Here is a 12831-nt window from a genome sequence, read left to right as displayed (position 1 = left end):
ATTTTTATTCTATCTCAACTTGATATAGAAGGGTGGTATGGAAGGGTAATGATATGTGGTCACTGATTAAACAGAGCTGGGGCAGTAGTTAAATGCTTGTATTCAGTGCCAGATCGATATGTCTTTATTCATTATTTAAAGAATGTAGGAATAGTAGTTTTTGTGTTTGGGGACTTTGGGGGCTAATTTTCACTTTCATTTTGACACACCTGTTGTTTCTGCCCAGCAGTTTTATTTTAATTTTTTATTTATTCTTATTTTTTTACGGAATAAAATACATACATTTGCACACAATTATATTCACACAGATTATTATAACCTGGATCTTAAGAAACAGATTAAGTGACTCCCACTGGAGAAGTGGAATGGAAAATATGCTGAGACAAATAGGAAATTTATTCTATACTTTATCCCAATTTTATGGCTTTCATCTTTACTACTTAGTTTTATCTATTACATTTCAATTTTTCTTTAAAAATTAGCATTATATTAAATTGTTATATTATGCAACTAAAATTTATAAAGAAGAAAGCCTTATATACCATTAAATATTTTATATAGCATAGTAAAAAGAATAACTTAACTGGTAAGCAAAACAAAAAATAATACACCCTCTGAAAATAAGTAAAATATAAAATGCATAAGTGGGTTAAAAAACAGTGTGTAACTATATAAATATGTCCTCACAATTTGTTCCATCTCATTGATTCTTCAATAAAGGCATTACACTATTCTCGGTGATGTGATAAACAAGACATTATAGACTTTACATTGTACCATGGAGAGAAATGGTTATTAATAATACAATTGTAGAACTGTATTATTTAATTGTACAGTGACATTATTTAATTATAATTATCATAAGTTCTTTGATGGAGAGGAAATCAGAATCAGATCTAAGAAGACTTCAGCATTCCAAGAATGATGTCAAATGACTCCCTTCATGGTGGATTATGCACTTATTTACTATGAGATATATTTCTTCTCCAGAGATTCCTTGTTTGTGTACCAACTGTAGATTTTTGGTTTGCAGTTATTCTGAAGTTTTGATGTAAGAGTCTATATGTATATGAGATTGTTTTAAGTTGTTCTCTTAATTGCAAGTTCATCTCCAGTGTCCCACATTTGTACCCATCTCTTCTCATGATTTGTGATTTTAATGGTATAATTGTGCATGGATGATTTCATCTCTTTACTGTATATATACCTTTACTGATGAGCCTTGTCATTTGTGGAATTTTTGTTTCCTCTTGCTGATCTTTTCTTTCCTGCCTAGAGAAGTTGCTTTAGTATTTGTTGTAAGGCTGTTTAGTGTTGCTGAATTCCCTCAGCTTTTGCTTATCTGAGAAGGTTTTTATTTCTCCTTCAAATCTGAATGAGAGCCTTGCTGGGTAGAGTATTCTCGGTTGGAGGTTTTTTCCTTTCATCACGTTAAGTATATCATGCCACTGCCTTCTGGACTGCAGAGTTTCTGCTGAAAAATCTGCCGATAACCTTATTGGGGTTCCCTTGTATGTTACTTGTTTCTTTTCCCTAGCTGCTTTCAAGATTTTCTCTGTCTTTAATTTTGGTCAGTTTGATTATTATGTGTCTCGGTGTGTTCCTCCTTGGGGTTATTTTATATGGTACTCGTTGTGCCTCCTGGATTTGAGTGAGTGGGTTCCTTTCCCATGTTAGGGAAATTTTCGGCTATTATCTCTTGGAATATTTTTTCTGTCCCCTTCTCTCTCTCTTCTCCTTCTGGCACCCCTATAATACAGATGTTGGTGCATTTAACATTGTCCCAGAGTTCCCTGAGACTCTCTTCATTTTTTTTCAATATTTCTTCTCTTCTGTTCTGCATCCGTAATTTCTTCTAATCTGTCCTCCACCTCGCTTATTCGTTCTTCTGCCTCCTGTATTCTTCTGTTAGCTGCTTCTAGTGAGTTTTTTATTTCAGTTATTGTATTTTGCATCTCTGCTTGTTTAAGTTTTATATCTTGTATCTCTTTGGTCAGTGTTTCCTGTAAGTGATCCATCTTTGCCTCCAGTTTATTTCCAATGTCTTGCATCATCTTCAGCATCGACAGTCTAAAGTCTTTTTTCTGGAGGCTGAGAATCTCCTCATTGCTTAGCTGATTTTCTGGGGTTTTTCCTTTCTCCCTCATCTGAGTTCTCTGTCTTTTCATTTTTATAGGTTTTTGGTGTGGTGACCTTTTTATAGATAATTGAGTTGTAGCCTCTGTTACTTCTGGTGTCTGCCCCCCCTTGTCTCTGCCCAGCAGTTTTAATCAGGGCAGCCTGCTGGTGTAGTCAGGGGTGGGAGTTCAACTTGTCTATATGGATCATTCATCTCATTTGCTCACAGGCATTGCTCCCAAGAAAATCTATCCTTTTTTTTTTTTTTTTTTTTTTTGTCTTTTTGCCATTTCTTGGGCCATTCTCGCAGCATATGGAGGTTCCTAGGCTAGGGGTCGAATCGGAGCCATAGCTGCTGGTCTACGCCAGAGCCACAGCAATGTGGGATCCAAGCCACGTCTGCAACCTACACCACAGCTCACGGCAACGCCAGATCCTTAATCCACTGAGCAAGGCCAGGGATTGAACCCACAACCTCATGGTTCCTAGTCAGATCCGTTAACCACTGAGCAACGATGGGAACTCTGAAAATCTATCCTTCTTAATTCCTTGTTACAGAGGCAACCAAAACAGGAGTCACCATATGGGTTGCCTAGAAAAATAGTAACACATAGGACACTCCCAACTCCAGGCATGGAGACCATGGTGTTACCTTTCTGTGCGAAAGATAGACCAGTTTGCAGATTATTAGCTAATTTCTTGTAAGAGGGGAGAAGACCCTTCTTGTTGAAAACAGAACACATTCTATTTATGAAAACTACATAAAGCCTTGGTGCTGCCTAAAGCCTCTAGTGGTGAGGTACAGAACACATCTGCAGTTAGTGTGGTTTCTGTGATCACATAGGAAAAGGAATCAGCATGTCTTGGTACAAACATGTTATCTAAAGCACATAGATTCAATGTCAATATTTGGTAAGTGTCTACTTGCTAGTTGAAGGAACCCAAAAGAAGGTAGAAAACAATATAAATAGGGAGTTCCCATTGTAGCTCAGCAGGTTAAGAACCCAACATAGTGTCTGTGAAGATACATGTTCAATCCCTGACCTCACTCAGTGGGTTGAGAATCCATCATTGCTGCGAGCTGTGGTGTAGGTTGCAGATGTGGCTCAGATCCTGCATTGCTATTGTTGTAGCGTAGGCCAGCAGCTGCAGTTCTGATTTTACCCCTAGCCTGGGAACGGCCATATGCCACAGGTGTGGATCTAAAAAAGAAAAAAATAATAACGGTATAAATAAAGGCCTAGATAGCAGTTGTGGTCCACAGAGTCTCTGAAACAGAGTACAAAACTGTCCTGCTCTAAACACTGTAACCTGTGAATATGATGAGTTATGGAAGTGTGATCTGACCCTCAGCCAGGTTCTCTGGGAGAGCCCAGTGTACTCACACGAGTGTCTGAAATCAGGGGCTTTTTATGACTGGTGGCAGAGGAGAAAGTCAGAGAGACTTGGAGCACAAGGGGAATCAGTGTACCTTGTTGGCTTGAAGATGGAGGAGACCCGTGGACAGGAATGAGGGTGCTTAAGAACCAAGAGACTCCCCTTGGTGACAGCTAGCAAGGAAACGGGACCTTAGTCCTGTACCACAAGGAAATAAATTTTGCCAACAACTTGAAAAAGCCTGGAAGCAGATTTCTCTCCAAGAGGGGCAGAGCTTGAACTCAGATAAGTGGAATAAGATGTGACTGCAGCTTTAACTTGGTGGCAGGACTGTCCCCTGAAGGTTGGAAAACTGAGCCTTTCTTTTTTTTTTTTTTTTTTTTTTTTTTTTGGTCTTTTATTTGTTGTTGTTGTTGCTATTTCTTGGGCCGCTCCCGCGGCATATGGAGGTTCCCAGGCTAGGGGTCCAATCGGAGCTGTAGCCACCGGCCTACGCCAGAGCCACAGCAACGCGGGATCCGAGCTGCAACCTACACCACAGCTCACGGCAACGCCGGATCGTTAACCCACTGAGCAAGGGCAGGGACCGAACCCGCAACCTCATGGTTCCTAGTCGGATTCGTTAACCACTGCGCCATGACGGGAACTCCTGAGCCTTTCTTTTTAAAGGATCCAAGGATGTAGTTGCATCTCACAAAGTACATCCTTCCATCCCTAACTCCTTTAATCCTTCTTGTCCCTCTGATATCCACAGAACCAACCAAAACCAGCCTGCTCAGAAGCCGGCTGTCAACCCTCAAGAGCTCCACTTGCAGAGAGGGGAAAGACGGCCTTTCCAGTTCCAGCTGCTGGAATACTCCAGGTGACAGAAGCCCTCAAGGATCATCAGGAAGCCCAGGCCAGCTTCTCTTCCCCCAGTGTGTCTAGACCTTCCTGAAAGAGTGGGGTAGAGGGACTTTGGGAGGGACCAAATCATTTTTAAGTGAGTCTGGGTCGGGTTACTTCCTCTTCAAAGGACTCCCTGTTAAATCAGATTGGCTTGCTTTAGGGAAGTGGATTTTCTTAGGGCCATACTTGCATTTATTGTGCCCTGGTGTTTAATACACCCAAGGCTCACCTAACTGTGGCTCTAGTGGTGACGCTGCCACTCCGTAGTTTGAATATGAAAACCTCACACTTCATAGTTAGTTATCTTCTTCCCTTCATTCACAGGTGGTGCCATCCGACGAGCCCCTCACTGATCCATATTGTCAGCCTTTTGGGGGCTCAAATGTGAGGAAAATATGACTTTTCCACTCAATTTTTATGACTATTGATAGAATCATTATTCTTTGAATAGTGAATCTCTAAAAGTTTAATCCTTGTAATGTTTTTCCCTGTTTTCAAAGAGGTGGTAAATAACAAACCTCCGCTAAACACACACAGGCACACAAGCCCCTAAGTAGCAGGAAGCTCCTGAGTGACAAATTGACACCTGTTGTTACTGAGTCATGGCTTTATCAGACCTGTGTTCTTCAGTGCTTATCAGTGTAGTGCCTTTTCCCCTTTCAGTTAACCTGCCGTATTCCCTAAGTCGCTATGTGCACAGCCTTTTAAAGGGCTTATTTTTTGATGGTTAGGATACGATTTCTTAGGCATTTAGCTAGCTCACTTCTGAATACCCCTTCTTCTAGATGTTGCTGACTCAACTAATACCCTGTTTCATTTATAAAGCTAAGCTTATAGAAAGATAGGCACTAAAAACTCCAAATAGTAATTTGCACGTTTGGACCTACAACTAAACATGACCTAATAGGAATTTTGGTTTTCCACACAGAGCTGAGGAATTACAAAAAACACTATTGAAAAGTGAAATATTGAACAAGGCTCTCCTGTGTAATTTGCTACGAGGGGGAATCTAATGTGGGCAACACTGAACTATGATTGGTTCATGTTAAAAGTGAACCTATTTGACATCTTAAAAAAATGTTTTTTGGAGAATGAGAGAATGAGTATGTCTCACCCTTCCCTGGATATGGGGTGAGGTAGATTAGCAGAACAAGAGTATCCTATTTATGCATGTATTGGTCTTTAGTGTTAATTGCAAATGAATCTTGCCTAGAATCTACTCTGACAGAGCAGTTTTCTGAAATATATCCATTTATCAGCCCTCAGTCACAACTGAACCCAGAGGCAAGTATGATCCTTTTGCATTTTGATATGAATCCTGTATAATAGGAAATTATACAACTGCCATTTCCTTTTCCACAGAAAAGGGTGTCCTGTTGACAAATGAATTTCCAGATGATAAGATGATAGAAATAGCGACTCAAGAAATAAGCCAAGTTCATGACCAAGAGTGAGTACTTCAGTCTTACTAAGACGGTTTTGTTATGTTTTTGATATAAATTTTATTTATTTATTTATTTATTTATTTATTTTGGTTTTTTTAGGGCCACACCCATGGCATTATGAGGTTCCCAGGCTAGGGGTCGAATCAGAGCTGTAGCTGCTGGACTATACCACAGCAATGTGGGATCCGAGCTGCATCTGTGACCTATACCACAGCTCATGGGAATGCTGGATCCTTAACCCACTGAGCGAGGCCAGGGATCAAACCTACGTCTTCATGGATACTAGTCAGATTCTTTTCTCCTGAGCCACAGTGGGAACTCCTGGTATAAATTTTAAAATGTCACAGTCCTCTGTTCTTAGTTCTTTAGAGATGTCTTCAGCAGACTGGCTCGAGATCCATGGCTTGGCAGCCAAGAAGCTCACCATCATGGATGCCTTGTCAGTGACGGCTGTCCCTCACAGCCCCACCTACGTCCCCATTCTGGACAAGCATGTCGTTTCCAAGGTCTTTGATGAGGTAAAACTGACTTTCTATATGTCCCTACTTGATGTACTTTTCAGTTCCTGCTTAAATAAAAAGTGGTCCATGTAACGTCTTGTACAGTTGTAACAGCAATGTATTTCAGCCGTTGGAAAAAAATTACTTGTGAAAGCAGTAAAAAGGAGAGAGAGAGAAGCTCTTATGCATTTTTGTTTCTAAGCTGAGAAGAGATTGGCCTTTGTTGGGTTGGCAGTTCCTGGCTCATTGCTGATGGGTGGCAGTGTGGAGCTGCAGAAACCGTTGAAAAGCCTCCAGGTCAGAGTTGTGAATATCATTTGATATCAGAGGACAGGGAGACCTTATGATACATTATGTCCTTCCTTTTCTTACCTTCTCTTCCTACATACAGTTGCACCTTTTCCATCACAAAAGTCTCCAAAGCATAGAAAACAAATTTATGGGAAAATGGGATTAAAATATACACACTGCTATATATAAAAATAGATAGCCAACAAGGACCTATGGTACAGCACTTAGTACCTTGTGATAACCTATAATGGAAGAGAATGTAAAAAAAAGAATGTGTGTGTGTGTGTGTGTATGTATGTATGTATGTATAATTGAGTCACTTTGCTCTGCACCTGAAGCTCACACATTATAAATCAACTGTGTTTCAATAAAGATTATTGCAATAAAAACAATCAGTCTCCAAAGGAAAAAGTCAGAGAAAGAGGGAAGGAGAGAGAAGCAGAGACAGAGATACAGAGAGACTGAGAGAGGATGAGAGTGAGCTAGAGCCAAGAGCCAGGGTGGCAGTTCTTCTTGGAAGGAGAAAAAGGGCTTCCAGTAGGAGTCCGTGGTGGAGTTCACTGAGGAAGAAGGCCACATAAGTACTGTAAAGTTTGCCTTGAATTGGGCGACTGGAAGGTTCTCGTCCTGAACAAGAACAGATCCAGCGGAGCGGCCAGATTGCACATGGATGAGGAACACAAAGGAACAAGAATATGAAGATTGAACCCTGGTGCTTCCAGGCAAGTGGAGTGGCAACTAATGCTCTAAGAAGGAGCGTATCAGGTCTCACAGTCACTAGGTGGAGATAACAACCACAAAAGACCTTTTCTCACACTGAAATGTGTACAGTGGGAATATAGGATATTTTGAATTTGCTTCGAAATAATCTGGATGGTGGGAGTAGTTGTGGGGAGAGGAGGAATAGGTAGAGCAGGGTTGGCCATGAGCTGATAATTGTTAAATTTGGATAATAATATTAAATGGGGGGAGGCTCATCCTACTAGTCTCTCTGCTTTTTTATTTGAAGTTTTCCCTATTAAAAATTTGAGAAAAAGCAAAGGCGGGGGAAAAAAAAGCCTTCATCTATAACGGGTCTTGCAGTAGCTGGAATTCGATGTGTTTGGAAGAAGCAGATGAATTGGACTTTTCCTATTAGTCACATTTAAGCAGTTATACCTATGGAGTTCTATATGCATCCTGGTTTGACTGACTAGCGGTTCTTGCTCTGGAGGTCATGTGTGTGGTCACTTAGGCTGGATTCCTGATGACTTTGCCTCAAGGTGAGCGGTCCTGTCATTGGCTGTCACCTGTGACTGGCAGATTCTATTTACACCTCCAGTGACCTCTAACCTGATGAGTCAGATACCAGCTTATCACTTGAACCTGACTTCTTCCAGAAGCAAGAAAGCAAAACTGAATACTGATTTATTCCTTCTAAGAAGTTCGGTAATGGCTTCTCATAGTCTACACATTTATTTTATTACTATTCCTGAGTTTTATTTGAAAGAAAATATATTTAGTGAATTCTCCCTAGAAAGAGAATTTTTTTATCTTTATGTTTCCTTCTAAGCTTCTCAAAAACCTGAGATACATTGAAAAGTAAATGCTCAAAAAACAAATAGAAGAAGGTAGGAAAGCAAATGCATAAAATCAAAGGAAAGATTTATCAATTGAACACATTAAAGTGTTATTTTGTGTAAAAACGTAATAAAATGAAATCAGATTTTGGAAAAATATCTGTAACATACACAACAAAGAATTATAAGAATAATATCTTAAACATGTGTGTTTGTGTGTATGTCCATGTAAGTTACCATGTGCGTTTGTTGTGTGTGTATAAATCAGTGCTCACTATGCATACAAACGTGCACATGCACCCATACTATAAAGGAATGAGAAAATGATAAATATCCCAGTGGAAAATCTAGGAGAAAAAAGTAAAATAAGTCAAAAACCATATACAAAAGTTTTTTTTTTTTTTCTTTTTTGCCTTTTTGTCTTTTTAGGGCTGCACTCATGGCACATGTAGGTTCCCAGGCCAGGGGTCCAATCGGAGCTGCAGCTGCAGGCCTACACCACAGCAACTTGGGATCGGAGCCACGTCTGTGACCTACACCACAGCTCGCAGCAATGCCAGATCCCCATCCCACTGAGTGAGGCCAGGAATCGAACCTGCATCCTCATGAATGCTAGTTGGGTTCCTTAACTACTGAGCCATGACAGAAACTCCAGTATTTCTTACTAATAACCAAATATATGAATTTTTGAAAAATGCAAATTAAAAAACCAAGTAGACAACTTTCCTCCCATGATCAAATTTGTTAAGGTTAAAAAAATACTAATAAACAGTGGTGGCAAAAATAGGATAAAATTAGAACTTTTGCATCCTGACCTTGGCAGTATATTCAGAGATATTAAGAACTTACTTTTCCTCCAGCAAATCCATATGTAGATATTCCATAATCTACAGACAGAAATCATCAGAATACTGAGGAATACATTCAGAGAATAATTATTGCTGCCTTATACTAACAATAAGAAAACTTTCAGTTTTTCAACAACCCCAAAATCCTAAATATCCATTCTATCCATATGGTGGAATGTCATAGTTTCATTAAATATTCATTCCATCCATATGATGGAATGTTACACTTTCATTAAATACCACGTTTCAGAAGAACAACATGGGGAAAAGCTCTCAATACAATGCTGGATGAAAAAATCAGGGTAAAAGACTGCATAGACAGTATGTTAATTTGGTTACATCTGTGTATGATGTAGACACAGCCCTCTTCCTCCTTCCCTCTTCTTTTACCAAAATGTTACTAGTATTTATCTGTGGGGTGAGATTGCTAGAGATATGGATGATTTGTTTATATCATTTTTAGTTTTTCTTGTAGTACTTTCAACTCTGAACTGCCTTAATGATATGCTGAGAAAGAAAAAAAGTTAAAAAACAGACCTAGGAGTTCCCGTAATGTCTCAGTGAAAACAACAAATCTGACTCGTATCCATGAGGACGCAGGTTCTATCCCTGGTCTTGTTCAGTGGGTTAAGGATCTGGCGTTGCCATGAGCTGTGATGTAGGTCAAAGATGTGGCTTGGATCCTGCATTGCTGTGGCTATGGCGTAGGACAGCGGCTGAGGCTCTGATTTGACCCCTAGTCTGGGAACCTCCATATGCCAAGGGTACCACCCTAAAAAGACAAATAATAGTAATAATAATAATAATAAAACAGACCTAAAGCAAGAGACAAAATGATATAAATGTAAAGGACACTTGCTTTTTAATTAATTTATTGGTTTCTTCTCATTCGATAAGTGATATAGACATACATCTTCTGTATAATGACCATTTAGAAGTCTTTAGAGGAAAATGTGAAAGTTTCTCTCTCAACCACTCCCATTTGTAAAAGAAACACTCTGAATAGTTTGATAAATATCCTTTCAATCCTCTTTTACACACACACACACGTGTATATGTTATATATATCTATATATGTGTACACAGCAACTTTAATATACAAAATAATTTTAATAAGACAACATTATATGGATTTGTTATCTTTAAAAAATGGTATCTTAGAGACTTTTCTAAGTGTGTGTATATATATATGTGTGTGTGTGTGTGTATATATATATATATATATATATATATATATGATTCTGTCTCATTTTTGTTAGTTGCAAGTTTCTTCCCTATTATTGTGGACGTTTACATTGTGTCCTTCTTCCCCTGATTACAAACAGACCTATAATGGATTTCCTTGCACAGAAATTTTTGGGCACATATACAAGTGTATCTTTGTGATGGATTGTTGGATCTGAAGAATCTGAACATTTAATTTTTTGACAGAATAAACCAAATCATCCTCCAAATAGAGTTTATATTTCCACTAGCTTATATCCCCAAAGACAGCCTTTTTCCTAAGAGGCGCTATATATATACTTGTTGATAAGCATTAGTTCTACCAGTATAGAGATACTTCGAATACCCAAAAAATAGTTTGCAGACAAGACGTGAAATCTTACTTGTATGCAGCTTTTCCTCTCCTCATATTTGGAAGAAGGAAATATAGTACTCACTGAAGCACTTAGCTCCCCAGAAGTTATGCACTATTACCTGTACTCTGGGGATTATAATACACCTACTCTGAGATGGTGTATATGGCCTAGAAAAGAAGTAATGCATAGGAGTTCCTGTCGTGGCACAGTGGTTAATGAATCCGACTAGGAACCATGAGGTTTGCGGGTTTGATCCCTGGCCTCGCTCAGTGGGTTAAGGATCTGGCGTTGCCATGAGCTGTGGTGTAGATTGCAGATGTGGCTCGGATCTGGCATTGCTGTGGCTCTGGTGTAGGCCAGCGGCTACAGCTCCGATTAGACCCCTGGCTTGGGAACCTCCATGTGCTTCGGGAGCGGCCCTAGAAAAGGCAAAAAGACAAAAAAAAAAAAAAAAAAAAAGTAATGCATATAATGGACAGCAAGCATTGAATAAATATTGGCTTTTATTATAAAAATATTCAATAAATATTACATGCCTACTGTATGCAGGCCCTGGGCTGGGCTCTAAAATACAGCCAAACAAGACAGCCAAATTCCTACCCGATCACAGCTTACAATCTCATGGAGGAAAGCGCAATTAAAATAAGAAGATCTAATGAAATGTGACAAGTGGGAAGGGCAGAGTGAAGGTGCTGGAGGCCTCTCACAGGCTTCAGGTGTCAGAGCAGTATTTGGACCTGGCCTGGAGCAGTCAGAGCCCAGGGTCTCTTCAGTTCGGTTTTGGACCTGGAGGGTGAGGAGCTGGAGGAGTAACCTAGGCAGTGGGGGAGGTGTGGGGAAGTCTAAGGTCAGAGAGAGTTTGTCATTTCAAAGAAAGTTCAGTGTGATTGGACGAAGGTGGGAAGGCTGGTGAAGGAAGGACCTTGCTTGATTGAGTCAAGGAATTTTTAATATCACCCTGAGGGAAACCAAGGGTTTTTTGCAGGAGTGAGGGAAGGTCAAGTTTGGGCTCTAGCTGTTCTGTGGAGAAGAGGTGGAGAGGTTCACAGCTGGGACAATGAGGGCAGTCAAGAGGCAAGGTCTGGGTGGGTGTGACTCAGGTGACAACACTGGGCATGGATGCAAGGCTCTTTATAGAGCCAAGTCGACAGGACTAAACTACATGGGCTGAGAGAGAGAAAAATGTCTGTTGAGTGGTTTCCAAGAAGGGACCAATGGAAGAGCAGTGAGGGTCCTGTTTTTCTTGAGAACATTCTAGTCTTCTGACCCTGAAAGCAAAGCCAGGGGAAGAGATATACCTTTTTCAAGGGCATTCCACTCAGGGCACTTGTGCTTGGTGCCTTTCGTGGCATCATAAATCCTCCTCACAAGCCTATGTATAGGGAGCTCCCCCATTGTTGATGGGAAGAGCAAGAATCATGATGATCAATTCCAACTGCACCCTCAAAGCACCCTCTTTATTTAGTATCTTCTCTGACCGGAAGAGACCCTCAGCTATAAAAGGGAAAGAATGGGAAAACAGTGATTGAAAAAATATAATCCCACCGAGTGAGATGTATGGCTTTTTGAAACTTGGACCTAACACTTTATGCAAATATAGACAAAAAGTAGAATGGAGCTGAAAAGGAAACAAGAATCTTAATCTATTTCACTGAGATTCTTAACTGACTTTTACTCCCGTGTTGTCTGTGCAGCCACGTATGTCTGGATAGAATTGTAAAGCAGCCTTTGGCTTTGTCCCCAGCTCTTTGTTTCATTCATGACTTATGTATGGGCTGTTTCTTCTCCTGGAATACAGTGCTGTTTTGGTTTTCGTGTTCCTTGGACCAGCATCAAATCTGTCACCTTGGAAATGAAGTATTGAGCAGAGAGGTTGCCCTAGCAACTCTTCATTACAAGATGCTAACAGGCACTTTGAGTTTGCAATGGACCAGATAACTTTAACCTTAGCTCTTTCAGAAAGATTAATTTATCACCAAGTCATATACAGAGTAAAATTGTTTTAGTGATCTGATGATTCTGGAATTTAAAGCTCTTTACTGCCAATTGCATTGGGGAAAAAATAAAATTGGGGGAATATTAGTTAGTATCGGTGGAAAATCTCATGTTACAGAACCAAACTTGGGTCATCTCACCCACGTGCAGTAAAGCCAATCTACTGACATTGGATTGTGGTGAAGAAAAGTGCAGTGTTTATCATAAGGCACCGTACAAGGGGAACAGGT

The 12831-nt window shown here is 40.0% G+C and overlaps 1 protein-coding gene across 13 annotated transcripts in view; it reads left to right on the top strand.

The window, feature by feature from the left end:
• Positions 1 to 12831, top strand: part of VWA3B (von Willebrand factor A domain containing 3B) — a 226077-nt gene that overhangs the window by 138011 nt on the left and 75235 nt on the right. For all 13 annotated transcript variants that reach the window (XR_014841447.1, XR_014841444.1, XR_014841445.1 and 10 more), the window contains 3 exons: positions 4250 to 4357; positions 5746 to 5833; positions 6190 to 6346. Coding sequence is in view for 8 of the 13 variants with exons in the window: in XM_085018668.1 (XP_084874794.1) it covers positions 4250 to 4357; positions 5746 to 5833; positions 6190 to 6346 (353 nt within the window). In the remaining 5 variants the exon portion in view is untranslated. The remainder of the gene's footprint in view (positions 1 to 4249; positions 4358 to 5745; positions 5834 to 6189; positions 6347 to 12831) is intronic.

Source organism: Sus scrofa, chromosome 3, assembly GCF_054392235.1.
Source record: "Sus scrofa isolate SSC_HxYL_T2T_F1_AM1 chromosome 3, Sscrofa_HxYL_maternal_Yorkshire_Landrace_v2.0, whole genome shotgun sequence".
Lineage (NCBI taxonomy): Eukaryota > Metazoa > Chordata > Mammalia > Artiodactyla > Suidae > Sus > Sus scrofa.
Note: the sequence above shows the minus strand (reverse complement) of the source record. Positions and strands in the feature narration are given on the sequence as shown.